This window comes from Bos indicus x Bos taurus, chromosome 4 (assembly GCF_003369695.1).
Source record: "Bos indicus x Bos taurus breed Angus x Brahman F1 hybrid chromosome 4, Bos_hybrid_MaternalHap_v2.0, whole genome shotgun sequence".
NCBI classification, from domain to species: domain Eukaryota; kingdom Metazoa; phylum Chordata; class Mammalia; order Artiodactyla; family Bovidae; genus Bos; species Bos indicus x Bos taurus.
The window spans coordinates 63,221,167-63,249,020 of record NC_040079.1 but is presented as its reverse complement, the minus strand read 5'-3'; the positions used below and the strand labels follow the sequence as shown (position 1 = coordinate 63,249,020).

The 27,854-nt window shown below is 40.4% G+C and overlaps 1 protein-coding gene across 3 annotated transcripts in view; it reads left to right on the top strand.

The window, feature by feature from the left end:
- The window catches only part of DOCK4 (dedicator of cytokinesis 4), a 477,735-nt gene that overhangs the window by 327,456 nt on the left and 122,425 nt on the right, over positions 1-27,854 (top strand). For all 3 annotated transcript variants that reach the window (XM_027539557.1, XM_027539555.1, XM_027539556.1), the window contains exons 21-25: positions 608-689; positions 2,132-2,302; positions 7,423-7,615; positions 18,027-18,154; positions 21,183-21,317. In XM_027539557.1, the coding sequence (XP_027395358.1) occupies positions 608-689; positions 2,132-2,302; positions 7,423-7,615; positions 18,027-18,154; positions 21,183-21,317 (709 nt within the window). The remainder of the gene's footprint in view (positions 1-607; positions 690-2,131; positions 2,303-7,422; positions 7,616-18,026; positions 18,155-21,182; positions 21,318-27,854) is intronic.

Here is a 27,854-nt window from a genome sequence, read left to right as displayed (position 1 = left end):
CCATTTTTATTTCTTAAAACAATAAAACTTCTAGAAATTACCTGGAAAAAATAAAACTTGGCTTTTCTGGAAATTACTAGGCCATGCTCTGATGGTAAGCCTCATTCTTCCCACAGGTCAGAGAATTGGCTTGTTAAGTCCATGGGGTGTGATTTGAAATGAGGAGGTGGTATCTTCATCCTTCCCCACACCTTCTTTTGCCTCCAGCTAAATATTTTATCCAAATTAGGATTTCACTGGGGAGGAAATCCTAATTAGCAGTTGTCCGAGATTGACCATGGCAGTCAGATTCAGACACTCCCCTGGCCTTTCTTCTGATATTTGTGTTCACCCGTTGGAAGCACGGCCAGAAGCAGCAGGGCTCGTGGAATATGTCCAGATTAAAAGGAATCTCGCTGGGAGGAAATGTTGTTTCTCTCTTCAGCTTCAAAAAAGGGGTAATGATGGTGATATGCAGACTTTGTAAAATTATCATAACAGTTTGACAGAAACGTGAGAACTGATGGAAAATGATGCCTCCTTGTGATAAAAATAAGCATTTGATTTGTTGGCTTCTAATTGAGAATGAGACCAACTGTACCTTCTGCACATTTCCCCTGTATTTTAGAGATCTCATCAAAGTACTCAAGTGGTATGTGGACCGAATCACAGAAGCGGAGAGACAAGAGCACATCCAGGAGGTGTTGAAGGTAATGACACGCTGTGGATAGCACATCGTAGCCCAGCAGTGCTGCTGCGTGGTGATGCCTAAGCAAATTGGTTTCCTCAACACAGGCAGTAATCACTGATGATGTATCACTGACATTCCCATTCAGTGATCTTAATCAGTTTGTGGCTGCTCCAGAGATGATGAGATTTGAAAAGAACTTTGCCAGACTCACTGGAACCTCCCTAGCATTAAATCTTTAGTCCTCCAGGCTCTGAACACTTGAAATCTAGAAGGAAGGGTGGAGAAGACAAGACTGCAGATGAGCAGTTAAGCTTAGAAGTTCCCTGTTCTTGCTTCTACCACTGACAGAGACCATCTGAGAACCATTTGTCTTACATTTTAAGGGCTTCCCTGGTAGGTCTGCTGGTAAAGAATCCATCTGCAATGGAGGAGACCCCAGTTCAATTCCTGGGTTGGGAAGATCCTCTGAAGAAGGGATAGGTTACCCACTCCAGTATTCTTGGTCTTCCCTGGTGGCTCAGACGGCAAAGAATCCACCTGCAATGTGGGAGACCTGGCTTCAATCCCTTGGTTGGGAAGATCCCCTGGAGGAGGGCATGGCAACCTAAACCAGTATTCTTGCCTGGAGGATGGTTAGCAGGAATCATAATGAGGAAACCTGAGATTTTACAGTGTCTCGTGGTTTAACACTGCCCATATCTCTGGGCCCTACAAGCTCTCTATATATGAAGATGTTGATACCTTTCTTGCAACATGTTTGTAAAGAATCTACCAATAGATTCTTTTTTAAATTAATTAATTTTAATTGGAGGGCAATTACTTTGCAATATTGTGATGGTTTTTGCCATACATCATCATGAATCGGCCACAGATATGCATGTGTCCCCCACATCCTGAGCCCCTCTCCTACCTCCTTCCCATCTGTCAATAGATTCTTAAGAGGATTGTGCAGTAACAGCCTTGGCAGCCTTTTGATTTCGTAATTGAGTACATAGTATTTGATGTCAGTAGATAAAAGTAAATAGGTGTACATTCTAAAAAACAAGCATTTTACTCATTATAAATTTGTCGTTTGGGGCTGATTGAAGGTAAAATGCAAGTGGCAAGAGAACCTACCAGCATAGCAGAATTATTTTTGAAAAACAGACCACCATATCTTTGTTAATTATATTAAAAAAAAAAAAATCATCTGAGGATCAAAAACATTTAACCTCTATAAGAATTATCTCTTTAAGAATTACATAGAATTTAAAAATTATCTATACTTTTCCTCTCATTAGGTGTTAGAGAAAAACAGCTCTTTTGCTATGAGTAAATACTATTCAAAAATCACACTGGGCCTTAGTACTTCAATCAATAATTTAAAAGTCTAATGGTGTACTATAGTTTTGTGTTGTGTCATTGTTAAATAAATACCTTTGATTTTCTTTGAAACTAACATTTTAAAAATTTTGTTTTAAGGCCCAAGAATATATTTTTAAGTATATTGTTCAGTCTCGAAGGCTGTTTTCCCTTGCCACCGGAGGACAGAATGAGGAGGAATTTCGCTGCTGTATTCAGGAACTGCTCATGTCAGTTCGTTTTTTTCTTTCACAAGAAAGCAAAGGATCTGGAGCATTATCTCAATCACAGGTAATTGTCTTTTCATCTCTGCTGAATAGAGGAAAAAATGAGTCCAATTTATTTATTTTTACCTAGCCGCCTAAGTGAATATTTTCTCCATCAGCATTTCATAGCTCCAGGTTATATTTGTAGCTTAACTGACTTGGAATAGCCTTTTAAAAAGTCCTCCAGCTTCTAGTACCAGCAGAGCAAAAGTTGGTAATGTCTTTCTTTGGACTGTTATCACCCTGAATGGGGAGCCTGTTGGTTTGCATCGGCCTCCATTCCAGTTTCTAGAACTCACGCTGATGATTGGAGACACCCTGTCAATGTCACCTGTGGGGAGGAATTTTTCTCTAGCTAGTCTGCTACTGGAAGGACTGATGCTGAAGCTCCAGTCTTTTGGCCACCTGATGTGAAGAGCTGACTCATTGGAAGAGACCCTGATTTGGGCAAGACTGAGGGCAGGAGGTGGAGAAGGAAATGGCAACCCACTCCAGTGCTCTTGCCTGGAGAATCCCAAGGGCAGGGGAGCCTAGTTGGCTGCCGTCTATGGGGTCGCACAGAGTCGGACACGACTGAAGCGACTTAGCAGCAGCAGAGGGCAGGAGGAGAAGGGGGAGACAGAGGATGAGATGGTTGGATGGCATCACTGGCTCAATGGACATGAGTTTGAGCAAACTCCAGAAGATAGTGGAGGACAGAGAAGCCTGATGTGCTGCAGTCCGTGGGGTCACAGAGAGTGTTGTTTTGAGCAACAAAAACAACAATCTGCTGCAGTTGTTTTCCCCAAGCCTTCCTTTTTTTTTTTTTTTGGTACACTGTGTGAGCAGTTCCCCAACCAGGGATGGAACCCAATCCCAGGAATGAGACTGGTGAGTCCTAACCACTGGACCGCCAGAGAATTCCCACGTGCTGTATTTTAATCCATGCACTTGAGGCTCATTGTACTGGTCTCGGCTAAACTGCATGTTGTTTTGTTTTCAGTTGGCCCTAATCATCCTGGGAGTTATTTTCTATCACCAGTGCTCAGCGGTTGCTGCCAAAGTATATTACCAGGAGTAGCTCTCATGTTTTGTTTAAGAACAGGATCTATCTACTTTTCAAATAGTGTGCTGAGAGGTCATTGTGCTGAGAGATCATTCTGAATATCTTTCTCTACACTTTCTTAATACTTCTTGTACCTGTTTAATTTTAATAACTTGATTTAAAAACCTGTCAGATGGAGAAGCAACTTCCTTATTACTCTCCCCCGGAGACTTGAGACTTACAATCACTGTGAATTTGGATACAAAATGGGATATTGGGAGATTAGATCCCTAGGAGTATTGTTGTAACTTGGTGTCTTTTGCCATTTGGAAGGCATTATATATAAAGGCAAAATACTAGAAACGTACAAGCCCCCTCCAATAACAATGCCGTGTTTTTCTGACTATTTGGGAGCTGTTCTTGTTACTTTCTTCTTTGCAGAGGTGGACTTACCTTCCATCTGGGTAAGGATGTTGTCGTTTAGTCACTAAATCATGTCCGACTCTTCTGCGACCCCACAGACTATAGCCTACTAGGCTGCTCTGTCCATGGGATTTTCCAGGCAAAAATACTGGAGTGGGTTACCATTTCCTTCTCCAGGGGATCTTCTCAACTCAGGGATCAAACCTGCGTCTCCTGAATTACAGGTGGATTCTTTTACCACTGACCCACCGGGGAAGCCCCTGGATAAGGATACAGGCTCTTTTAATATTATTTTGGCTTCTCTTGTCAATGGTATAATCACTGAACTTTAGGAGAGTTGCCATAGATCTCAATGTTAAGTTGCCAACTAATCAAACCTTACTTATCAGCTGGTGATATTTGAAAAGGATATTCCAACAGGCTAACCATATTTTCCTTTAGATCAAAATTCTCAGAAGTTCACTACTGTTATAAAAACTGTTGAAAATTTCAGTTTTCATTTTGAGATTTTTCTTTAAAAAAAAAAGAAAAACCTCTATCAAGGATACAACATACCTAATTCACAATTGAAAAGTATTCTCCTACTCTCAAGAGTAACCTTAAGTCATGGTTTCTCAAATGAGAATGTCTTGCTATGGACTCCTGAGATTTTTTTCTTCTTTAAAGTTAGAGAAACATTCTTTTACCTTCATTACGTTACACTGAATCCTAGCCGTCTCTCTGAGAGATTTGGGCTCTGAGGTACAGCCGTGATATAGAGCAGCTTCCTTTTCTATATTTAACCTCCAACTGCTCTTGATTCTCTAAATTCTACCCCTCCATCAGAATAGTGAAGCAATTGGGACTTCCCTGGACGTGAAGTGGTTAAGACTTCACCTTCCAATGCAGGGGGGTGTGGGCTGTATCCCTGGTTGGGGAAGTAAGATCCCAAAGCCTTGCGGCATGGCCAAAGAAAAATTAAAATATTAAAATATATTTTTTTAAATAGTGAAACTTTCGCACCTTCAAAGAATCATATTTGATTCTTCTTTTTTGACTGTTAGCTTTTTTTCAGGAGATAATATATAAAATGCGTACATAGTTTTTTAGTTTGATGCTAAGAGAAAATTTATATAAAGAAGTGGTTAGTTTTCTTCATTAAGCAAAGAGGAATTCTCCTTCCTCCCTCTATATTTTGGGAGGAAGGAGAATTTTAAACACTTCTTCCCATTCCAAGTCCCCCTTTGATCCCACACTTTCATAGCTGTCTCTTCTAAGATGGAAGGTGTCACTAATCTGATTGATCCAATATGTTAGGTTACTGTCACTGCACAACAAATGACCATGATGGTGTTAGATGACACCCATTTATCAGGTCAGATTCTGTAGATCAAAAGACGTGGTCGGATTTTTGGCTTAGGGTCTCCTGTAGCCAAAAGCAGGGGGTTGGCTTTGACAGCTTATCTGGAGGCTCTTGAAAGGAATTCACCTTCTAGATCTTTCAGACTTTGGACAGGAATCAGTTTCCTTATGGGTGAGAGTCCCATTTTCTTGCTGGCTGTCGACCAGAGGTGGGGAAGGAGCTGGGTGCTCTTAGCTCCTGGAGACCACTCACATTCCTTGGTGTATGGCCCCTCTGATCCTCAAAACCAGGCACAGTTTATCAAATCTTTCTCATGCTTCAGATCTCTGAGTTCCCCCACGTGTCAGAGAACACTTCTGCGTGGGAACAGCATCAGGGGACAAATTTCTTGGAGATCATCTTGGAACTCTGACTACTGTGTCCAGAGCCAAGGATAGCCATTGGTCCGGATTCTTGCTTTAAACACAAAAATCCCAGTTTCCTTGCTCCATTTTGGATTTTTTCCATGTGAGTTACAACTCAGCAAATTCTGTCTCCTGGAGGCAGAATAGGCCATCCCAGCAATCCTTCCAGTTGGATCAGTAGACAGCTGCTCTGTAGAGCTGATACTGCTGCTGCTGCTAAGTCGCTTCACTGCTAGGAGGTTCATTTGGTCATCCTGGCCTAAGCCCAGCCTGCTAATAATTCTGTCCTTGGGAGCAGGACAGAAGGCTAACTCAGGTGTCTATAGTCCATTCCAAGGACAGCTCTCTACCCTGGGAACCCCAAGAAAAGAAGAATGGTGGAAGGCATTGAGCCCTGAGACCCTGCCCCAAATTCCTATTAATTATCTTTTCTCTTTTTGTCTTGGATACCAGGAAGATCAAAACAATATCATGTTTTTATTTGCAGTAAAAATCTTTAGCTTAGATACCTGTGCAAATATCTTTCTGCCCTCATCACAAGGTCCTTTTTTATTTATCCTTTTTAATAATTGCATCTTACACTTCAGGTACAAATATCTTTTTGAAATAAAGAGGTATAAATAAAGAATTGATGCATACATTAAGGGATTTATGAGGAACATCAAGTTAGGTGACTTTTTAGTGATCAGAAAGCTGGCCTCATTTAATTTTTTTAAACTTCATCTTATGACTCAGTTCTTTGCAGAGTAAAATGAAGGTTATATAAATATAGTCTTTACCAAAAAATATCAGGTTATTAATTTTAAAAGCATTCAAGTAGATGTATAATTTTTAAAGGTCAAAGGGAGAACATAGCTGTTGACCCTAGTACCTTGAGCATTCTGATGGTTCTGACATCAGAAACAGGTCTCGGCTCTTCAACATATTTCTGCTGCTGTTATATAGGTAGATACCAAAGTCCACAAATTTGAATTTGATTCTGTGCTTGAATCATCAGCATATGTAGACTTGACCCACTTTCTGCTGGTGTCAGATCTCATTGGTAAATCCGACAGCCATTGAATCTCAGCATATTAGAAACATGTGCCTCTTCCTCCACCAGGTGGTTGATCGATTTTTCTTTCCACTGCCCTCCTTTTGTGGAATTTCAAAAGGCTGAGTTTGTTTTGATGTACAGTCTTAGCCCAATTTTTAAAGTATGCCCTTCAGGGTTTGAAGTTAGCATCTATTTTTTTTTTTCTTTAAAAAAATAATGATCAGGTTTCTTCATTTATATAAACAATATTGTTCTTAATACACACAGTTTTGGATTTTCATTAGATCTTGAAGTAACCCGAGGGATTATTCCAATGATCTTGTCATTTTACAAGTGATGAAGCTGAAACCTAGGGGATTAAAATGACTTGCCCAAGGTCACAGAATTGATTAGAAGTCAAGCCAGTCCTACATATAATCTAGGTCTTCGGATGCTTTCTGATGTCCTATGTTTTTTCTTTAATCATAAATTGAGTGTTTTAGGAAATTAATGTGTTTGGCTTCTTAAAGGTAAATGAGATTTAAATGAGCACTTCAGAAACCTTCTCCAAAAAGAATGAAACATAAATAATTACAATCCAGGTCTTGGCTGAGTATTCCTTCCATTTGATCACGCTGCCTTCTGCTGAATCTGTGGGGGTTTTGTCCATCACTTTGCTAATGTCAGTTGTTTTACAGGATTTCCCAGTTTTTACTATGTTGTACCTTTGCATGTTTTGAAAAATTGCTCTGTTTTGGTATACCTTTTTCCCCTAAATTTTGCCCTTTTAGTCTTTTTAGATTTAGGTAGAAGAAGCATTTGACATTCTATTTCCTACCATTTAAAAATATTTGTCACAGTCTTAAACTCACTGACATTTTTATAGCTGATTTTTCAGGGCATATCTGGGAATTGACTTAAATTTCTTCTTTTAAAGGCTGTGTTTCTGAGCTCCTTCCCAGCTGTGTATTCGGAGCTGTTGAAGCTCTTTGACGTCCGGGAGGTGGCCAACTTGGTCCAGGACACCCTGGGCAGTCTGCCGACCATCGTGCACGTGGATGACGCCCTGCAGGCCGTTAAACTGCAGTGCATTGGCAAGACTGTGGAGAGCCAGCTCTATACCAACCCGGGTAAGGTGTCGGGTCTCTCAGATGAAACAGTGTCTCTAGAAAGCCATGACTTACATTTTCTAGTCATAGGTCAGCAGAAGCAATTTAAAAAGGAAACTAAAGACTTCTTTCTCAGAAGCATTGTGTATTTGGATGGGAGAGTAAGTTTATCAAACAGACACAAAAGTATGGCTCTTAAAACTTTATTTCTGGAAAGAATGAAAATCCTAGTAATTAAATTGTTAATTCAGATCACAACAAGTTTTAGTGTAGGGCATGCTTTTTTCCTTGCTGTAGATTTTTTTTTCTTTTAACGTTCAACAAAATTGAAAATTTTTCTTTTCAGAGATGCTTACAGGAACCTGCTATAATCCTTGTTTGTTTATCTCATTTGTCCTTAAAAGTTTTCCATCAATTTGTTCTGAAAGTGGGCGAAAGTTTCAGTGTGTTGTCATTTTTTATATATTTTATCCTAATAGCAAGTGACTACTTGCTAAGTTGATTTTGTCATAATCTTTTTTTGGTTTAGTCGCTAAGTCGTGTCTGACTCTTGCAACCCCATGGATGGTAGCCCACCAGGCTCCTCTGTCCACGGAATTTTCCAGGCAAGAATACTGGAGTGGGTTGCCATTTCTTTCTCCAGGGGATCTTCCCAACCCAGGAATCAAACCCAGGTCTCCTGCATTGCAGGCAGATTCTTTACCGACTGAGCTATGAGGGAAGCACATTTTGTTTTCCTCTAGTTTTTTTTTTTTAATAATAAAATGCTAGTCTCATTTTCAATTTTATTTTTAAAAGTTTCTATCATTATCACTGAATCAAAAACTTTAAAAAATTATATTTTGAGAAATCTCTTTTCACATGAATACATATATGTGTGTGTTGTATTTTTGAAATAGGACTAAAATATAGTTAAGAAACCTTTTTTACATTATTTTATTGTGAAATGCTTTAAACATAGAAACAGACTATAGCATAATAAATCTCAACAATGGGAGATATTTACCTTAGATCTTTTAAGAGATTTGTCTTAAATAGAAATAGGCCCTCTTGTATATACTCATTTCCTTCATATATGTTTCCACTATCAGATTCGGTTCTATTTTCTGTGTCTTTATTCTGTAGCTATAAAAACATATCATTCTTTACCTTTTCAAAATTTTTTAATCTTCTAGTCTTTATATAATATTATATTTAATGTCATTCTGTAGAGTGCTTCTTTTTGATTAATATTGCACTTTTTAATTCTTCCATGCTATTAGATATAGCTCTTGTTCTTTTTTACTGTTATATAGTAGTCCAATGAATCTTTGTATATTGTGGTTAATTTATCTTTTCTCCTGTTGATAGACTGTTAGTATGTTTCTGATTTTTTTCTGAGATAACAATGTTTCAATGGGAAAGAGGCTTCAGCCTTCTGATTTCTCCCCATGAAAACACATCTCATCCTGGAAAGAAAGATGCTTCTTGTAGTGGTTTTCAGACTGTACCCCTCAGATCCCTAGGGTTCTGCTGCAATGATTAGGGCTTCCTTGAGGGTGAAGAATAGGCGATATGAAGTAGAAAGGATGACGGTCCCAACTAGACATCCAAATTTGACTAGAATATCAATTCTGTCAATATCAATTACCAAACTAAGAAGAGTTTATTCTCCTAACAGAGGAATTGGTGATTTTTTACCATATTTCTCTCTTACTGGCTAGATAATTCTTTGTTAGGTTAAAGTCTGACACAAAAAGAGCAACATAGATAATGAAAACCATTTCTAAATGTAAGGAAATTATTTTTGTTCGTTATTGCCCCTGGGAGATGTGTTCTGTCTGTGGACTCAGTTCCCTGTTGATTACTGATGCTCAGGAGATGGTAGAGAAATCATACTGGGTCTCTGTCAGAGGTGATGAGATTATTTATTGGGGCCAGAATAGAAGGACTAAAGAGACCCAGGGAACGTGGACCCTGAAAGGCCTGTGCTCGTGACCTAGAGGAGAGACTCGGAGCCAGTGCTGGGGATTAGTGATGTGGAAGAGGGGGAGGGGAAGCCTGCTTCACTTATTCTGTGGGACACTCCTCGTGGAGGGTAATTATGGGGAAACATCAGAGAAGGCAATGGCACCCCACTCCAGTACTCTTGCCTGGAAAATCCCATGGATGGAGGAGCCTGGTGGGCTGCAGTCCATGGGGTCGCTGAGGGTCGGACACAACTGAGCAACTTCCCTTTCACTTTTCACTTGCATGCATTGGAGAAGGAAATGGCAGCCCACTCCAGTGTTCTTGCCTGGAGAATCCCAGGGACGAGGGAGCCTGGTGGGCTGCCGTCTATGGGGTCGCACAGAGTCGGACACACTGAAATGACTTAGCAGTATAAACTTCTGAGAAACAAAGTGACTCCTGATCAATGGATCACATTGAGGCACACGCACAGATGCTAGTAAGAGGCCTGACTTCCATCAGTGCCCCCAGGAAGATGGGATTAGCTTGCTATTTAGTGACTCGCTGAGCTTCCCAGGTGGCACTAGTGGTAAAAAAAAAATTACCCAGGAATCATAACAACAACAATAAGGAAAAACCATGAATAGCATCACCAAACTATGGTGAAATCAGATTCATGTTTTAGATAAACTTTGACCTGTTAGTTTCCTGCTGGTACCACAGTGACTACCACAAACTTAGTAGATTAATGTAACTCAAATTTCTTATGTTACATTTCTATAGGGCAGAAGTCCAAAAGGCTTCTCACTGGCCTAAAATCAGGGTGTGGATGGAGCAACATTCCTTTGTATAGTGTCTGGGAAATAATTTGTTTTCTTGCCTCTGACAGCTTCTAGAGGCTACCTACATTCCTGCCTCCTTCATCTTTAAGGCCAGCAGTCTAGCATCTTCACATCTCTGACTCTGTCTAGCTGCTTTCACTTGTAAGGACCTCTATGTTTACATGGGTCCCACCTAGATAATTCAGGATAATCTCCCCAGCTCAGCATCCTTATTTTAATCATTTCTGAAAAATCTCTTTAACATAATCTATTCACATAACATATTCACAGGTTCTGAGAATTAAGATGTAGATGTCTTTGAGGGGAACAATTTATTCTGCCTACTACATAGGGGTAAAATGAACAGTTTAAAAGCAGTGTGATGGTAGCTCCATATATGAAAGGCAAAAACACTCAGGAGTCTGAATTTTATTTACTTGTTGGAAGTAAAATAAATGGAACATGAAATCCTACAGTTATATGAGTACACACATCTTGGCCAGATGGAAGTTACAAATGACACTTTGCTGATTAAAATTATAAATCTGAACAGGGGAAAATAAAATAGGGATAAGTACATTACAGGGTATCAACTGGCTATGTATTCAGCTGAAGACAAAGTATTTAATTCTTGATGGCCTTAATGACAGTTCCATTTCTCAGAACACTGAGTATGGCAGAGATAATTGCTACTCTGAGCTGAATTCTGATCAACAAAGATGAACTGGTTAGTGATAGAGAAGTGAGAAGGATCTGAGAAAGTGATTTCATTTTCTGGGGCATTCATTTTAGCCAGAAAGGCATACAGAGTACAGTCAGCCCATGCTTTAAGAAAATAGATTTCAAAATATTTTGGAGAACAAGACTGTAGATGTTACAAGCTCCTTAGGAGAGATAGAAAGTTCTGAAAGTTTTCTTTGTACTAGAATCCTATATTAGGCTTCTCCAGAGAAGTAGACCCAATAGTGTATGTGTGTGTGTGTGTGTGTGTGTGTGTGTGTAGCTTTATTGTAAGGAATTGTCTTATGTGTTTGTCGAGGCTGAGAAGTCCCAAAATCTGCAGTTAGCAAGCTGGAGATTCAAAGTTGGTGACATAGTTCCAGTCTGAGTTCCAAGGCCTAAAAACCAGGAGAGGTGTTTGTATAAACTGCAGTCTAAATCTGAAGGCAGGAGAAGGTGGATATCTCAGCTGAATGACAGGCAGAGAGAGTAAACTCTTCTTTACTCCACCTTTTCTTGTATTCAGAGCTTCAATGGATTAGGTGAGGCCCACCCATGTTGGGGAGGACAGTCTGCTTTACTTAGCCTACCAAATCACACATAATTCTCATCCAGAAATACACTGTAACACCAAAGATAGCATTTAACCAAATACCACTTAACCAATACCTCCCATGGCACAAATTGACATATAAAATTAACCAGTGCAAACCTCAAAGAGAAAAAAAGTGGAGGAGATATGCAAAGGAAGCAATATGGCTGCAGAATACTTCCAGTTGAGCTTACCTTAGAAATTAACACTCACAGAAGGCAAAGAGGGGCATACAAGGTCAACACCACAGAAGGGAACAACAAAAACGTGGTAGGAAGGTTCAGGCCATCTTGAGTTAAGGGGCAGGGGCAGCCTCAGGGCTGGAGACATTCTACAGCCAGGCAGAGTCCCGCAAAGTGAGAGTCTAGGGCAGCTGACCAGACCTGAAAGACTTCGCTCAGATTTGAAATTTAAGCAGCTTGTTGTTCCACGTCTGAATCATCCGGGGTCCAGGCAGGCTTATTTAAGGTATAAAAGTTGAGCTGCTCACTTTTCCTTTTCTCCCCACAATTCTATTCTTCCTGTTTTTTGAAGGCCAGGAAAAGGTTTCAGTGATGTTGGAGAAGACAGCTTGCCATGAGTAAAGAGCAGATTTGAAGGATGAAGGTTGAGGCAGGGGGAGGCAGAAGCATGGAGAATGGGGGCTGAGTGGCAGTTGAAGTTGTGGGAGTGAGAAGGTGGGTGTTGAGTCTTCTCAGACCACAGGGCAGGCTCTGGGGGACTGTGGTTTTGCCTCCGTTTTCACTGGGCCCCATCGCTTGGTGCTTGACTTGTTCAGCAGAGGTCTGTGGTCATTCCCGAGCTATTTGCTTGCTAAGATAAGGTCATACATGTTTTTACTTTGGGGTAATTGAGCAGTTTCTCAGGCAAACCACAGTGTAGATAATAGAGGTGAGCATAAATGCACGGAGTGTGTAGTGATGAGAAACGTGCTGGTGCCACCTCCTATTCCCACAGACTGAAAAGCCAGGCATCTCAGGGATTTCGTAAGAAAGTACCCAGAAGTCATTTTTTTTCCCTTTTGCCAGAAACTCCCCAGTTCCCTATTAGCTCGTTTGTGGACTTGATGGCCGCAATGAAAAAGTAAAGGAGAAAGGGAGGAAGGTGGACTATAAGACAGTTTTTTAAGGACATCTTTGTTGTTATTTTTAATATTTGGCTGCACTGAGTCTGTGGCATGCAAGATCTAGTTCCCTGAGCAGGGATCAAACTTGGGCCTCCTGCACTGAGACCATGGAGTCTTAGCCACTGGACCACCACAGGAGAGTCCCCATAAGACTGTTTTTAAAGTTTATTCTGGGAATGAATGCCTCTACCTGTCCATCCCACCCCCCACTTTAGGCCACAATATTAAAAAAGGATGTGTGATGGTGTATCTATTAATTTGACGACTTGAAGAATAAAATCTTACTACAGTTGATGAGTGCCTGTAGCTTTTCTTTGAACTTTAGGTAAAGCCTAGTTGAGTATTGACTTTTCTTGCACTGTAATTAAATTTCTTTCACATTAGAAAATGCCACTTGCTCACAACTTTTCTATTAACCACAGCTGACACTGTAGCAGACAGGCCTTGTAAAGATGCACGGAGTTGCAGGAACGAAGAATGCTCTTTTTCCCCTCAAAGTACAATGATAATGCCCTGCCCACCTGCCTGGTCCCCTCTCAGTGTTACTTCACTCTGCTTGGAACCGACTTTCTCCTGTTCCTTTCTGAATCAAGTTGACCCATCTTTACCCTTCAGAATTCAGTTGAACTCTCATTTTCTCAAGAAATCTCTTATCTGCCTCACCCATCCCATCATCAGTCTCATTCTTTGGCTTTTTACTTCTTGGATAACCTAACACATCTGTAATAACTGAAGAACTGGTGATTTAGTTGTTTCCAGTCTGTCTCTCCCCTCTCATCCCAGAATAAGAGCCTAAAATAACATGGGTTGTATTTATCCTGAAGACAGTTTTATCTCTAGCTTCCATAACAGTGCCTGCTGCATAATAGACACTTGATAGATGCTTCATGAATGCTATGTACTAGGTCATGACCAGGATCAGGATGGAGCAGGAATTGTTGTTCAGTCGTTCAGTCGTGTCCGACTCTTTGTAACCCCATGGACTGCAGCACACCAGGCCTCCCTGTCCATTACCAACTCCTGGAGCTTATTCAAACTCATATCCATTGAGTCAGTGATGCAATCCAACTGTCTCATCCTCTGTCATCCCCTTCTCATCCTTCCTTCAATCTTTCCCAGCATCAGGATCTTTTCAAATGAGGCAGTTCTTTGCATCAGGTGGCCAAATTATTACAGTTTCAGCTTCAGCATCAGTCCTTCCAATGAATATTCAGGACTGATTTCCTTTAGGATTCACTGGTTTAATCTCCTTGCTGTCCAAGGGACTCTCAAGAGTCTTCTCCAACACCACAGTTCAAAAGTATCAATTCTTCGGTGCTCACACATCCATATGAGTTAAATAAGCAGGGTGACAATATGCAGCCTTGTCATATACCTTTCAGAATTTTGAACCAGTCAATTGTTCTATGCCAGGTTCTAACTTGCTTCTTGACTTGTATACCCGTTTCTCAGGAGACAGATAAGGTGGTCTGGTACTCCCGTCTCTTTAAGAATTTTCCATAGTTGGTTGTGATCCACACACTCAAAGGCTTTAGCATAGTCATGAAGCAGAAGTAGATGTTTTTCTGGAACTCCCTTGCTTTCTCCATGATCTAGCGTATGCTGGTGTTTGATCTCTGGTTCCTCTGCATTCCTTAGTATTTTGCTTTAAGGGTGGGAGATTGAAACCACTCTCTAAGAAACCTGGGCCACACAGAGATCCCTAGCCCTGGGCTGTTGTCTACCTGTGTGGTACTGACTGTGTGTGCATGGCAGGAAGCCCCTAAATCATCATCAGTCCTGTCCATTTTGAGCGTTTTCTGTCCACAGTGTCTGAAGGGCTTGTTTGCAGGTTCTGTTGCTGTCTGTGACATTAACCGTTCATTTCCTGGTATCTTGGATCACAAAGGCCTAAACCAGCTCTGATTGCAGGGCTTTTTGTCCAGCGGCTCTGCTCCATTCAGAGCTGTGCCACAGCCGGACCCCTTGCCCACCTGGGGTACCATCTCCGCATCCTGAGGCTGCCATGGAGCAGCTGCTTGGGAGTCGTGCTGGCGTCCAGCCTATACTGGGACAGTTGGTGGAAAGTGGCTGGTAACCCTGCATGCCCCTACAGGACTCACAGCCCTCACTCACTGGGAGACAGAAGACTACAAAGATGATTAAAACTTTGTTGCTAGAGGAACAAAGATGAGAACTTTCCTTGAAATTAACATCGAGAAGGAAGTTTATCAGCATTTCTTAGCTGCTGTTTCCTCTTCCTAGCCCCACACCTATTGGAATTGCTAATGGGAGCTGGCTTTATCTCTTCAAGTGTGTACAGACAAAATAAAAAGTAAGACACACCATACACACCATACAGTGAGCTTTATCTGAGAATCTGAATCTGAGTATTTGACCCTTTCAAGGACAGAACCTGCATAACAGATTCTATTGTTTAGAAACTTACTGTATGTTCAAGTCTGGGTTTTGTTTTTTCTTTGAGCCTTTCTCTGTTTTCTTTTGAGCCTTCTTGATGACTCCAGGTGTTTTGTTTTAAAGGTAAGAATTAGCATTTTAACCAGTCAGCTCGTTTGGCATTTACCCCTCGATTCTATCATGTGCATTGGCTAATATTGCCCTAGTAATGGAGAAGCAGCAAATCTTCAGGCAACTCATATATTTCTTTTTACACGCACCACACACCAATTATTTGTCTGCCTTACATTTTGGCAGTAGAGATTTCCTTAACAGTTGGTTGCAAATTGAATTTTTAGAAATCAAATCCCACTGGCTGCAGGAACATATCAGACAAGCTTTATCTTCCTTTCTAATTAAGCATCACTAGGCAGTGACTCCTGTCATTTAAGCTTTCAGTTTCCTTTTCTTGGTTCTTTTTGTCAAGTAATTGTTTTATAAATAAGTATCGGGCTTCCCTGGTAGCTCAGCTGGTAAAGAATCCACCTGCAATGCAGGAGACCTTGGTTTGATTCCTGGGTTGAGAAGATCCCCAGGAGAAGGAATAGGCTACCCACTCCAGTATTCTTGGGCTTCCATGGTGACTCAGCTGGTAAAGAATCCACCTGCAATGCAGGAGACCCCGGTTCCATTCCTGGATTGGGAAGATCAGCTGGAGAAGGGAAAGGCTACCCACTCCAGTATTTCGGCTTGGAGTACAGTCCATGGGATCGCAAAGAGTCTGACAGAACAGAGTGACTTTCACTTTCAGTTTCAATGAAGTTCCCTGGTAAGGCTTCCTGTTGCAAGGAAGCCTGCAATGAGTTCTACTGAATTTTAACACTTTGTGTTCATTTTCTGAAAGTGAAGCATGACTGTGACTTATGTGGTTTGTTTTGATGGTAAACCTCAGGCCACACCTCATTGTGTTGGTAGCCCGGTGGCAGGCATTAAAAGAAATATAACTGCCAAACTCACTACTGAAAGAAATCAAGAAGACAACAAGAGAAGTCAGGCAAACACCAATAAAGGCGCTTTCCGAATTGTGAATACTTAAAATTTTTATTAGGATACAGGATCATACATTTTTTCCCTATGGATATACCTTATTATACTGGCTAGGAATCCAGTGCAGTGTTGAATTGGTGAAATTGGCCTTCCTTGCTTTATTTTTGATCTTAAAGACAAAGCATTCAATCTTTTACTATTATGTTAGCTAACAGTAGGTATTTCATCAAGGCCCTTTATCAATTTGAGAAAACTATCTATTATTCTTTAATTATCACCTTTTATCATTAATGGATGCTGAATTTTTCACATGTTTCATACATCTGCTAATATAGTGAATCACATTGATTGATTGACTTTCAAATGTTAAAACGATCGTTCATTCCCAGGATAAACCTATTTAATTACTGTATGTGTGTTATGCTAAAATTTTATAAGAATTTTTGCATCTATATTGATGAGAGATAGCAAATCTGTAGTTTTGTCTTAAAATGTCTTTGACTGATTTTGGCATAGATAATGCTGGCCTCATAAAATGAGTTAATTGTATTCCCTGTTCTATTTTCTGGGAGGATTTATGTAGACTTGATATGCTTTCTTCTACGTATTGCTTCATAGAACTCATAGAAGCCACCTGGGTCTGGAATTTTCCTTGTATGCTCCTAATAGCAAGTTGAGTTTCTTTAATAGGTATAGAGTTATTTAGCTTATCCATTTTCCCTTGAATGAGTGAGGTGGGATTATAGCTTATACAAGCTGTCTATAAGACACATGGATTTTTATAAACCAAAATTAATTCATTTGAATTGTTTCACAGATGACATCTTTTAGAAAACCAAGCAAGGTAGGCTAGGGTATTTGCAAGTGGGCACATCCTATAAATAAAATTCCCATTATGGGCCCAAGATAGGCAATAATTTTGTGTTCATGACATCACATTGAAAAATAAACCTTAAGGACAATAGGCATATTCACTGTTATGTTTTCAAAATATTGGGATATATACTGCATATAAGTCAATTTTTAGATTACTTATCACCTTACTATTTCAAATACTTATGACAAATTAGAGATCAAAAATATGAAAAAATATTCAAGAAAAGTAGAAGATAGTTTAAGATATTCATGACATGAATGTAGTCAAAGTTCCAGACAGAGTAGAGAAGAACTAGCAGTAGCAGGAAGGAAATAATACTAGAAATAATTCAAGGCAAGTTCCCAGAACTAAAGGGCATAAGTTTATAGATTTTAAGAGCCACGACAAAGTATATGATCATAAAGTTTTGAATTTCAAGGAATTCCTGAAAACTTTCAGAAAGAAAAACAAAAATAAAACAAAAATCTGATCATGGAGAAAGGGTTGGAAATCAGAATAGCAGGAAATGAAAAGTGTTAATTTAGCCAGAAATTGTGATATAACTCTTTTAAGAGGCTGAAGAGAAGAAAAAGAGAAACAAAACAAAACACTAAAAACTAAAAAACAAAACAAAAAACTAAATTCTCATCTACCATAACAGAAGTGAGTCGATGATCCATCTCAATGAAAAGTCTGGAGATAGCAAGAAAAGCATGCTATTTAGGTATTTGGTAGTAAAAACAAACAAACAAACAAAAAAAACCTGTTTCAATAAAAGAGTGAAAGGCCAGTAGTCATGGGTTGGAGAAGCGACTACTGTTTTTCAGTATTAACTTTGTAGAACGAGTACTTTTCTAACTATATGTGTTAATAATTTAGCAATTAAAATTAAAGAGTAGATAAGGATTTGCACGAGGTTTGCGTGGGCCTGTTAAATGTGACACTAATACTTCTCCTCCCTCCAGATTCCCGGTACATTCTCTTACCTGTCGTGTTACATCACCTCCACATGCACTTGCAAGAGCAGAAGGACCTGATCATGTGTGCACGGATCCTTAGCAACGTATTTTGTCTCATCAAGAAAAATAGCTCAGTAAGTAAACACAGGTCATAGGATATAGTACCCATCAGATGGCTTCTGGAAAGAAAATGTTAAGTCTTCTGAGAAAGCACACCAAAGAATCATCCTTTGAGACTCTCACTTTCATGTCCATCTATATTGGACTTTTTACTTTTCTTCTAAAGGAATTTTTTTTTAACCTTGTTGGATGGCTGTAGCCCCAAATAACCTGCGTGTCTTAAACTTGTATTTCAAGAAAGAACTGAATACCCAATGAGAAAAATTAGAAATCTCAAAGCCTCCCACATGTGTCTTTAATCTTGATAAATCCTCTGTGGCAAGAATAAATTATTGCTTGCAAAGACAGTCTGTTTCGGCCCATTCAGTGAAAGACTGGATGATGATGGTCAGAGCTTGGCCACAGGCCTTGGGCCAAGCCCTGTGCAGATAGTGAAAGCTAAAGAGAGGCCCAGGGGCCTGGTGGTATCTTGCACCAAAACCATTACTAATCACTCCATTGTCGTGGCTCTAGGAATTCCTGTCAATGTTCCTAACTCTTGAGGAATTGCAGTTTGTATTAGACGATGCAGTGTCAACAGAGAAAAATTGCATGCTTGCTTATAAATGGGGGTAACCCCCTGCATGCTCATGGTTCAGAGGTCTGGTGTGAAGTCCATGTGCGAAGGATGTCCTAGTTTAGTTCCATCAGTTTGCACCTGTTTACTATGCAGCCTCATCCGTAACAACGTTTACAAAGCAGGATTGGCAGTGAATGTTGGGATGCCTGTTTCTCTGCCTCCCACTTACTAGCATGCTATCGTTTCCCCATTTTCCTTCCCTTGGAGTTATGATCACCTTCTGAAGAGCTCTGCAGTCAGCTGGCATGTGCTCCCAGTAGAAGTCTTGGACATAGGACTCCAGTACTGTGGGAACAGTTGTTGTTATTTAGTTGCTAAATCAAGTCTTTGTGACCCCATGGACTGCAGCACACCAGGCTCCTCTGTCCTTCACCATCGACCGGAGTTTGCTCAGACTCATGTCTATTGAGTCAGTGATGCTTATCTAACAGTCTCATCCTCTGTCACCCCCTTCTCCTCCTGCCTTCGATCTTTCCCAGCATCAGGGTCTTTTCCAGTGAGTCAGCTCTTTGCATCAGGTGGCCAAAGTATTGGAGCTTCAGCTTCAACTTTAGTCCTTCCAATGAGTATTCAGGGTTGATTTCCTTTAGGTTGACTAGTTTGATCTCCTTGCTGTCCAAAGGACTCTCAAGAGTCTTCTTCAGCACCACATTTCAAAATCATTGGTTCTTTGGTGGGAACAGAGTTGGCCCTTGAGAGAAAAAGGCCAGAAACTCTGTGTCTGAAAGTATGGTGTGAGATACCTGCATAGGAGGGACCATTGGTTTTTACACACCCAGTTCATTAAAGTACAGCTATACCGTGCCTAGTGAGAATGCTTTTGCTAACTCTCATTGCTGAGAGTGAGAAGTAAGTTTAAAAGGTTACTGCAGAAAACCAAAAATGTCAGGTGTTAGTAGAGATGATTTTTTTCCCCTCCTATTTCATTGTTGAAGTTTTGGTCAATTTTTGCACTTATCTGATAAGGAAGTCAGAGCAGAAACTCTGTTCTGGGGGGAAATCTTTAGTAGTTTTCTTTCCAGTATAAGAAAGTTGATCATAAAATCCCAGCCAAAAGGGTCCTTCAAACTCATATTTTCTAAAAGTTTTCTTTGCAAAAGTAATCTTGCTACACAAGGCATTTGTCATCATGGTCCTTTGTCTGGTGCAGGTGTAATAAGAACTCAAATCCAGTACCTTTAGTCAGTGCAGAAAATTTTGCTCTCTCTCAAGTTCTGGGGCTTAGATAGTATTCATTTTGCTTTGGGAGAGCAGTCCCACCACAGCCCCTGACATTAAGTCCAGTCTGTAACTAGCATCATTCATTTAGACTGAATGCTGTTTGCTAATCTTTACATTCATGGGAAATAGATGTGGAAACAGTGTCAGACTTTATTTTTGGGGGCTCCCAAATCACTGCAGATGGTGATTGCAGCCATGAAATTAAAAGACACTTAATCCTTGAAAGGAAAGTTATGACCAACCTAGATAGCATATTCAAAAGCACAGACATTACTTTGCCAACAAAGGTCCATCTAGTCAAGGCTATGGTTTTTCCAGTGGTCATGTATGGATGTGAGAGTTGGACTGTGAAGAAAGCTGAGCACCAAAGAATTGATGCTTTTGAACTGTGGTGTTGGAGAAGACTCTTGAGAGTCCCTTGGACTGCAAGGAGATCCAACCAGTCCATTCTAAAGATCAGTCCTGGGTGTTCTTTGGAAGGAATGATGCTAAAGCTGAAACTCCAGTACTTTGGCCACCTCATGCGAACAGTTGACTTATTGGAAAAGACTGATGCTGGGAGGGATTGGGGGCAGGAGGAGAAGGGGACAACAGAGGATGAAATGGCTGGATGGCATCACCGACCTGATGGACGTGAGTTTGAGTGAACTCCGGGAGTTGGTGATGGACAGGGAGGCCTGGCGTGCTGCAATTAATGGGGTTGCAGAGTCGGACACGACTGAGCGACTGAACTGAACTGAAAAATCACTTTATAGGAATAGTCATTTACACTTAGGAGTTTTGGAAAATGACCCATGCAGCTCCGGTGATGAGAAGAGTAAATGTAAACACAATCTGAAATCAAAAGATTACAAACTCTTAAAACCAAAAGGGATGTTTAGTGAACTGTCAGGCCCAGAGAGGCAAACTTAACTCACAGAGAGACACACACCATGTTAGTGGCATAGCTGGTGTTCTGAATTAGTTTGGGGTATGTTCCAGACCATCACCCCATCTTTTTACTTGCATCCCAGGTTCCCACTGCACTGCGAAGTCACATACTCTTGGGTAAAGTGTTAACATCTCCGTGCATTTTGTTTTCTATGAAAGGTCATTCACTTAGATAAATTAGGAGAGGTCCAGGACTGACGAGCTCCAGTCCTTTGTTAGGACTCTTATTTTAGGCCACAATTTCCTGAGCACATTATTTCTTTTTCCTTTAGGAAAAATCTGTGCTGGAGGAAATAGATGTGATAGTGGCCAGCCTGCTGGACATCCTGCTGAGAACCATCTTGGAGATCACCAGTCGTCCGCAGCCATCTGGCTCCACCATGAGGCTTCAGTTCCAGGATGTCACGGTGAGGCCATGGCGCAAAACTGCAGAGTTGTGCTTGTTAAAACCTCAGTTGCTTTGAGGGTGGGTTGCTGTAAGAATCTGGGGAATCTGAACTTGGGAGATGATCTGTGTTCATTTCAAATGTATGTAAGTTTACCTTCGTTTTACCAGGGGATGGGAATAAGATGCATATTTGTTAAAAGATCTTGGATTAAGATATTTGTAATTGCAGAAAGCCCAAATTGGCCCAGTTTCCCCCCCCCACCCATTTTGCCAAATTCAAGTTAATCTGTGGCTCTATATACTCAGTCTCATTGATAACTATCCATTCTCTTTTCATTCATCAAATTGCTTGAGAAAGTTAGAACATTGAAACAGGCCAATAGCAGTCAAGGGTCCTAAGTTTTGATTGTGAATTTTTCTGTATGGCTAGTAAGGATCTTTGGAGAACGCAATGGCACCCCATTCCAGTACTCCTGCCTGTAAAATCACATGGACGGAGGAGCCTGGTAGGCTGCAGTCCATGGGGTTGCTAAGAGTCGGACATGACTAAGCGACTTCACTTTCACTTTTCACTTTCATGCATTGGAGAAGGAAATGGCAACCCACTCCAGTGTTCTTGCCTGGAGAACCCCAGGGACGGGTGGGCTGCCGTCTCTGGAGTCGCACAGAGTCGGACATGACTGAAGGGACTTAGCAGCAGTAGCAGTAAGGATCTTAATTTGGTGGCAGGTTGGTGGGGGAGGTCAGTTTCCTCAGCTATAAATTGTGGAAGTTTGACTTGGTGATTTTGAGATATCTTCAAGCTCCACTATTTTATGAATTTAATGTAGCATGAGTTATAAATATTAAGCCATAATTTATGTGATAGTTTATTTGTATATATATTTATATATGTGTGTGTAGAGAGAGAGAGATATAGATGGATGGATGGGTACATAAATTTTCACATTTGAAACTCACATTCAGTTGACCAGTGTGGGCTTTTTTTTTTTTAAGGTCTGATTCAGAACATTCTTCTAAATACCACTTGCAGAAATGGCAGTAGATGTTATAGTTTTCATGGTTATTAACCAAAATGTCAGCCTTTTGCTATTATTTTTACAAATTGTGCACTATAGAACCACTACCATAAGAATGTTTGCCTAGCTCCTGATGAAGATAATATTTTTTTTCTTTTACTTAAAGAAATAAAGGATTTCCCAGGTGTCTCAGTAGTAAAAATCCCACCTGCCAATCCAGGAGGTGCAGGTTCGATTCCTGGGTCAGGAAGATCCCCTGGAGGAGGAAACGGCAACCCATTGCAGTATTCTTGTCTGGGAAGTCCCATGGACAGAGTTGGGTACAGACCATGGTGTCACAAAAGAGTTGGGCAGGACTTAGGGACTAAACAACAAACAACAACAAAAAAGAAAGCCCACGCTGGCTGTCCTGCCAGGGTTGAATGCCTTAAGGATGGCCATTTTGTATTGCATCTTATTTTCTCTGCTTTCAGAGCTGAGATTTACCTGGTTCTTCCTGCCAAGCTCTGGGTTTGGGAAGTAAAGTTACTCAACTTCTTTTAACAAACAAAGGTTAAAGATTATATGAAAAAACTTCCTAATATATATAATAGTTGTACTGCCTTATTAAAGAAAAGAAGAATAAGCTATTAATTTCATGTGTAAAATGCCACCTACCTCATAGGGTTAGCTTTGTGTATTTGGCAACTCTTTTGTCTATAGTAAATGCTCAAAGCATGTTTTTTCTTAAAACCACTGGAGATCATTATGGGTTTGAAAGTTTGCGGGAGTTTGTTTTGAATCTTTTTGTTCTGTCTTCTCATGTTTTTCTGAAATTTTTATTTTGTGATAATTTGAGTCACATGCAGTTGTGAAAAATAATACAGATATTCCATGTTCCTTTTATCCAGTTTCCCTAATGGTAACGTCTTTCAGAACTATAGCACAGTATCACAACTAGGATATCGACAGTAATGCAGTCAAGATGCAGAATATTCCACCACCCCAAGAATCCCCTATCTTGCCCTTTTATAGCCAAACTCAATTCTCTCCCATCTTCACCTCCTTCTTAAGCCTGTCAACCGCAAAATTTGTTCTCCTTTTCTTGTTATTTTGTCATTTTAAGAATGCTGTACTTGAGTCACTTTGCTGTACAACAGAGAATTGGTACAACATTGTAAATTGACTATGATTTTTAAAAAAATTTTAAAAAGAATGTTATACAAGTAGAACCATACAGTACATAACTTTTGTGATTGGCTTTTTTTCTTTTAACTCAGCTTAATCCTCTAGAAATTCATCCAGGTCAATGTGTATGTGTATATATACATATATATAAATATATATATATCTGTTCCTTTTTCTTACTCAGTAGTTTTCATGGTGTGGATGTGCTATAGATATGCTATACCGAAAGCCATCTTGGTTGTTTCCAGAATTTGGCTGTTACTAACAAAGCTACTATAGACATTTGCATGCAAGTTTTTATATAAGCATATTTCTTCATTTCTCTAGGATAAATACTCCCAGGAGTATGGTTCCTGGATTGTATGGTAGTAACCTATTTTGGTTTTTAATAAATGGCCTTACCTATTTCCATAATGGGTGTATAACTTTACATTCTCATATATGCTGTGTATAATGAATGACCCAATTTCTCAGAACCTCATAAGCATTTAGTGTTGTCACTTTGGGGAATGGGGAAGGATGGGGACACTCTGATAGGTGGGTAGTGGTATCTTATCATGGTTTTGACTTGCATTTCCCTAATGATTAATGAGGCCAAACATCTTTTCACATACTTTTTTGCCATCTATATATTGCTTTCAGTGGAATGTCTTTTTATGTCTTTTCTCCTTTTTCTAATTGGATTGCTGTCCTTGGTTGAATATGTCATTTAAAATTTTTTATCCCACTCTGTAGCTTGTTTTTTCATCGTTTTAACAGGGTCTTTTTGTTGTAGAGCAAAAGTTTTTAATTTTGATGAAGTCCAGTTTATCAGTTTTTCCTTTGATGGATCATGCTTTTGATGTCAAGTTTAAGAACTCTTTTTGTCTAGCCCTGTATTCTGAAGGTTATCTCCTAGGTTTTTTTCTCTTTTGCTAAAAGTATTATAGTTTTATATGTCACATTAAACTCTGTGAACCATTTTGAGTTGATTTTTATATTCATTGTGTCAGATAATTTTAACATCTCTATTATCTCAGTGTTGACATCTCTTGTCGTTTTTCATTCAGTTTGAGATCTTCTTGGATTTTTGTATGATGAGTGATCTTCAGTTGAAATCTGGACATTTTTGTATTATAAGACTCTGGATCTTATTTAAACCTTCTGTTTCACATGGCTTTATGTGACACTACTTAGCAAGGAAAGGGTTAGGATGCCAACTCATGATGGGCAGTTGGAGGCAGAAATCCAGGCTCCTTACCTTGGCTTCACTGACACAGAAGAGTCACCATGAAAATACCTGCCCCCTGTTTGACTCTCCATTCTGGAGACAGATGTTGGGGTATCCCATCACAGCCTTGAAAACAGGGAAATCTGGACTCCCCATTTGACTCTTGCAGGTTTGAAAACAGCCAGATTTTTGTGATGTTGAGCTACAGGAGAAGTGACTGCTAAAAGTTTTGTCTTGTTAAACTTACCCTTTCCTGGTGCTTTGGCTTAAGAGAGCAGGCTTTCTGGGAGATGCCGAGCAGAGGCGAGGGTAGCGGGGGTAGTTAGGTAGATTGTTACAATTACTGTTATTTCAAGGAGGCCAGCTTCTTCAACTCCAGGAGCAGGATATAGGAGGCAAAAAGAAAACCCAGAGAACACAGCACCCTGTCCTTTCTTGGGTCTGAGGTCTCTAGCAGGCCTGTTCTCTTTCCACTTTCCAGAGTCATCTTGTTTGTTTTATATATAATGGAGGGGTTTTTGTTGTACTTGGCAGATGGAATTGGGAAAAGCATATATACTCCAGCTTCCCCAAAGCAGAAGAAAGTCTCCTTCATTTTGGTTTTGCTGGTGACATTTCAACTGCTTCCTGGCAATACAGCTCCAACACAGTCCTAAAATTATAATAGCCGAGCAAACAAAATCACAGGAAATGCTCCATGTGGTCAAAGACTGCCCAAGATCAAAAGCTAAAACTCTTTGTCAAACTGCTTTGTATCTATCAACAGGATTGAAGCTGTCAAATTTTTCTGGGCCATACATGACCTGTAGGTCTTCACAGCGTAATGCTGTAGTTTAGTTGCTCAGTTGTTTCCGACTCTTTGCAACCCCTTGGACTGTAGCCCTCTAGGCTCCTCTGTGCATAGGATTTCCCCAGCAAGAATACTGGAGTGGGTTGCCACTTCCTCCTCCAGGGGATCTTCCCCACCCAGGGATCGAACCTGTGTCTCCTCCTTGGCGGGTGCATTATTTACCAGTGGAAGTCCTCACAGTATAATAATCAGTGCACATTAAGAGACTTGAGAAAGCAGTGAGTGATGCTCATGGGTGGGTTTGGGCAGACAAGGGGTTTGTCCGGTTTGCTACAATTTTAGGAAAATCACATAAAGTGAAACCCTTCCCACACGTAGCTGTTTTGTGGCCCTTGCCATGTACCAAACCAAACTCTGGGTATGTGGGATGAAGTTTGCAAGAAATATGCACTTAAATAGTTTGGTATCTTGGATTTTATAGATTTTATGCTTCAAGATAGTTTTTTTTTTTTTTTTTTTTCCCGAATCCCCAAGCAGACCTGGTCTGAATCCTACTCTGCCCTGTGATTAGCTGTGCATGCTCTGGGCAAACTTCTGTTTAATTGCCTTTAAAATAGAGAAAGTAATTGTACGTATCTCAACGTGAGTTTGAGGGTTTCATCAAATCTATAGAAGTGTTTAAGCACTATCAGTACATGTTAGCCATTAGTAACTGTGGTAGCAACACCAGTCCATAATATTATTATTATTGTAGAAGTAATACCTATGTTGTTGTTGTTATTGAATGAATCAAGTTCGGCTGCTTCCCGTTTACAAGATCAATTACACATTCACAAATGGTAGAAAAGAAAGATGCCTTTAATCAAAATGCCAGCCATCTGGGGAGATGGTGAACTCAGCATTCCCCAAAACCACCTCCAAAGATTCTGCTCAGCAACAAAAGCTTTTAAAAGAAACAAGGAAGTAACCTCAGTTCATCATGGAGATAGGGTGTCAGAATCACTGCCATTCTTCAACTGTGCGCAGACTTGTCCAACCCTTGTGATCGTCCTCTAGATGTTATCTTGTTCATACAGTTCGATCACACATTTTGTTCAGATTACTGAAGGGAAAGCTAGAGAAGAGATCTGGTCATTTGTTCATTACTTATTCTTCATTTCTACTTCTTTGATCTACAGAAAGAATGGACAAGTTAGGCAAAGTATTGTGTGATTAAAAGATTTGAAAGCTGTGTTGGGCTGGGGATGAGTAGAACATGAGGGTGCCTGGTTTAAAAGTTAGTTATAGTGTATCTCTGCTAAAGTGACAAGGAAAAGGGGCTTCCTGCTGAAGGCAGTTTTCTATAAGAGCTGCTTTATTGTTGTTTATTATTGCTGTTTAGTTGCTAAGTCGTGTCCAACTCTTGACCCAACGGACTGTAGCCCTCCAGGTCCTCTGTCCTTGGGATTTCCCAGGCAAGAATACCGTAATGGGTTGCTGTTTTCTTCTCCAGGGGATTTTCCTGGCCCAGGGATTGAACCTGCATCTACTGCACTGGCAGGCAGATTTTTACTGCTGAGCCACCAGGAAAGCCCCTAAAAGAGCTACTTACTTTTTAACTAATTCTAAGGTGAGAAATAGGTCCTGATCATTGGCAAGGTTATTTCTCTGGGCGCTGAAGACCTAATTTCTTCCTCTTTCTGAATTAGAGAACAGGCTCTGTGAATAGGGAGTTTTTCCATGGCAGTCCTACCCTGAGCACCTTTCTGTCTTTACAGAAAAAGTGCCCACTATAAGTGGACATGCTGTGGGTAAAAGCCGGGCCCACCGTGTGTCATGGTGACGTGTTTCAGCTCTCTGTAAGTGCCACATCTGTCACCCTGTCTCCTGGTAACACCAACAGGGTGACTGGCTTCCACTCCTGTCACAATTCCAGATAACAGTAGCCTTATTTTTACCATCTAAATGGGTTGTACTTCTTGTTCTTCTACCAACTGCTGTTTAAGCTTTAAAATACTCTCACTAGTTGAGGGGAGTTGGGGGAGGGTAGAGCACCATTGTAATCAGTTCCTTTCAAACGTCTCGTTGTACATGGAAGCAGACTTTATAAAGAGGCATATATGGCCATTTGTTCACCCCCGCAACTATTGGACTCCAGAGTTCCTTCCAGTTGGTAAATGCATCTGTGTACATAGTTCTGTTCAGCACCATTTATAGTGAGGGTGACTCAGTTCAGCAGGAGCCATGTCTAAGACATAGCTCTACATTTGTCTAAAGTTTTTGTGTGCTATGGACTGTGTTTGAGGGAAGAAGAAGACAGAATTCTATAAGGGGAAATTCTGGGGGAAATTTGGGTATATATAACGGAAGGTTTCTTGAAGACCTTATAGC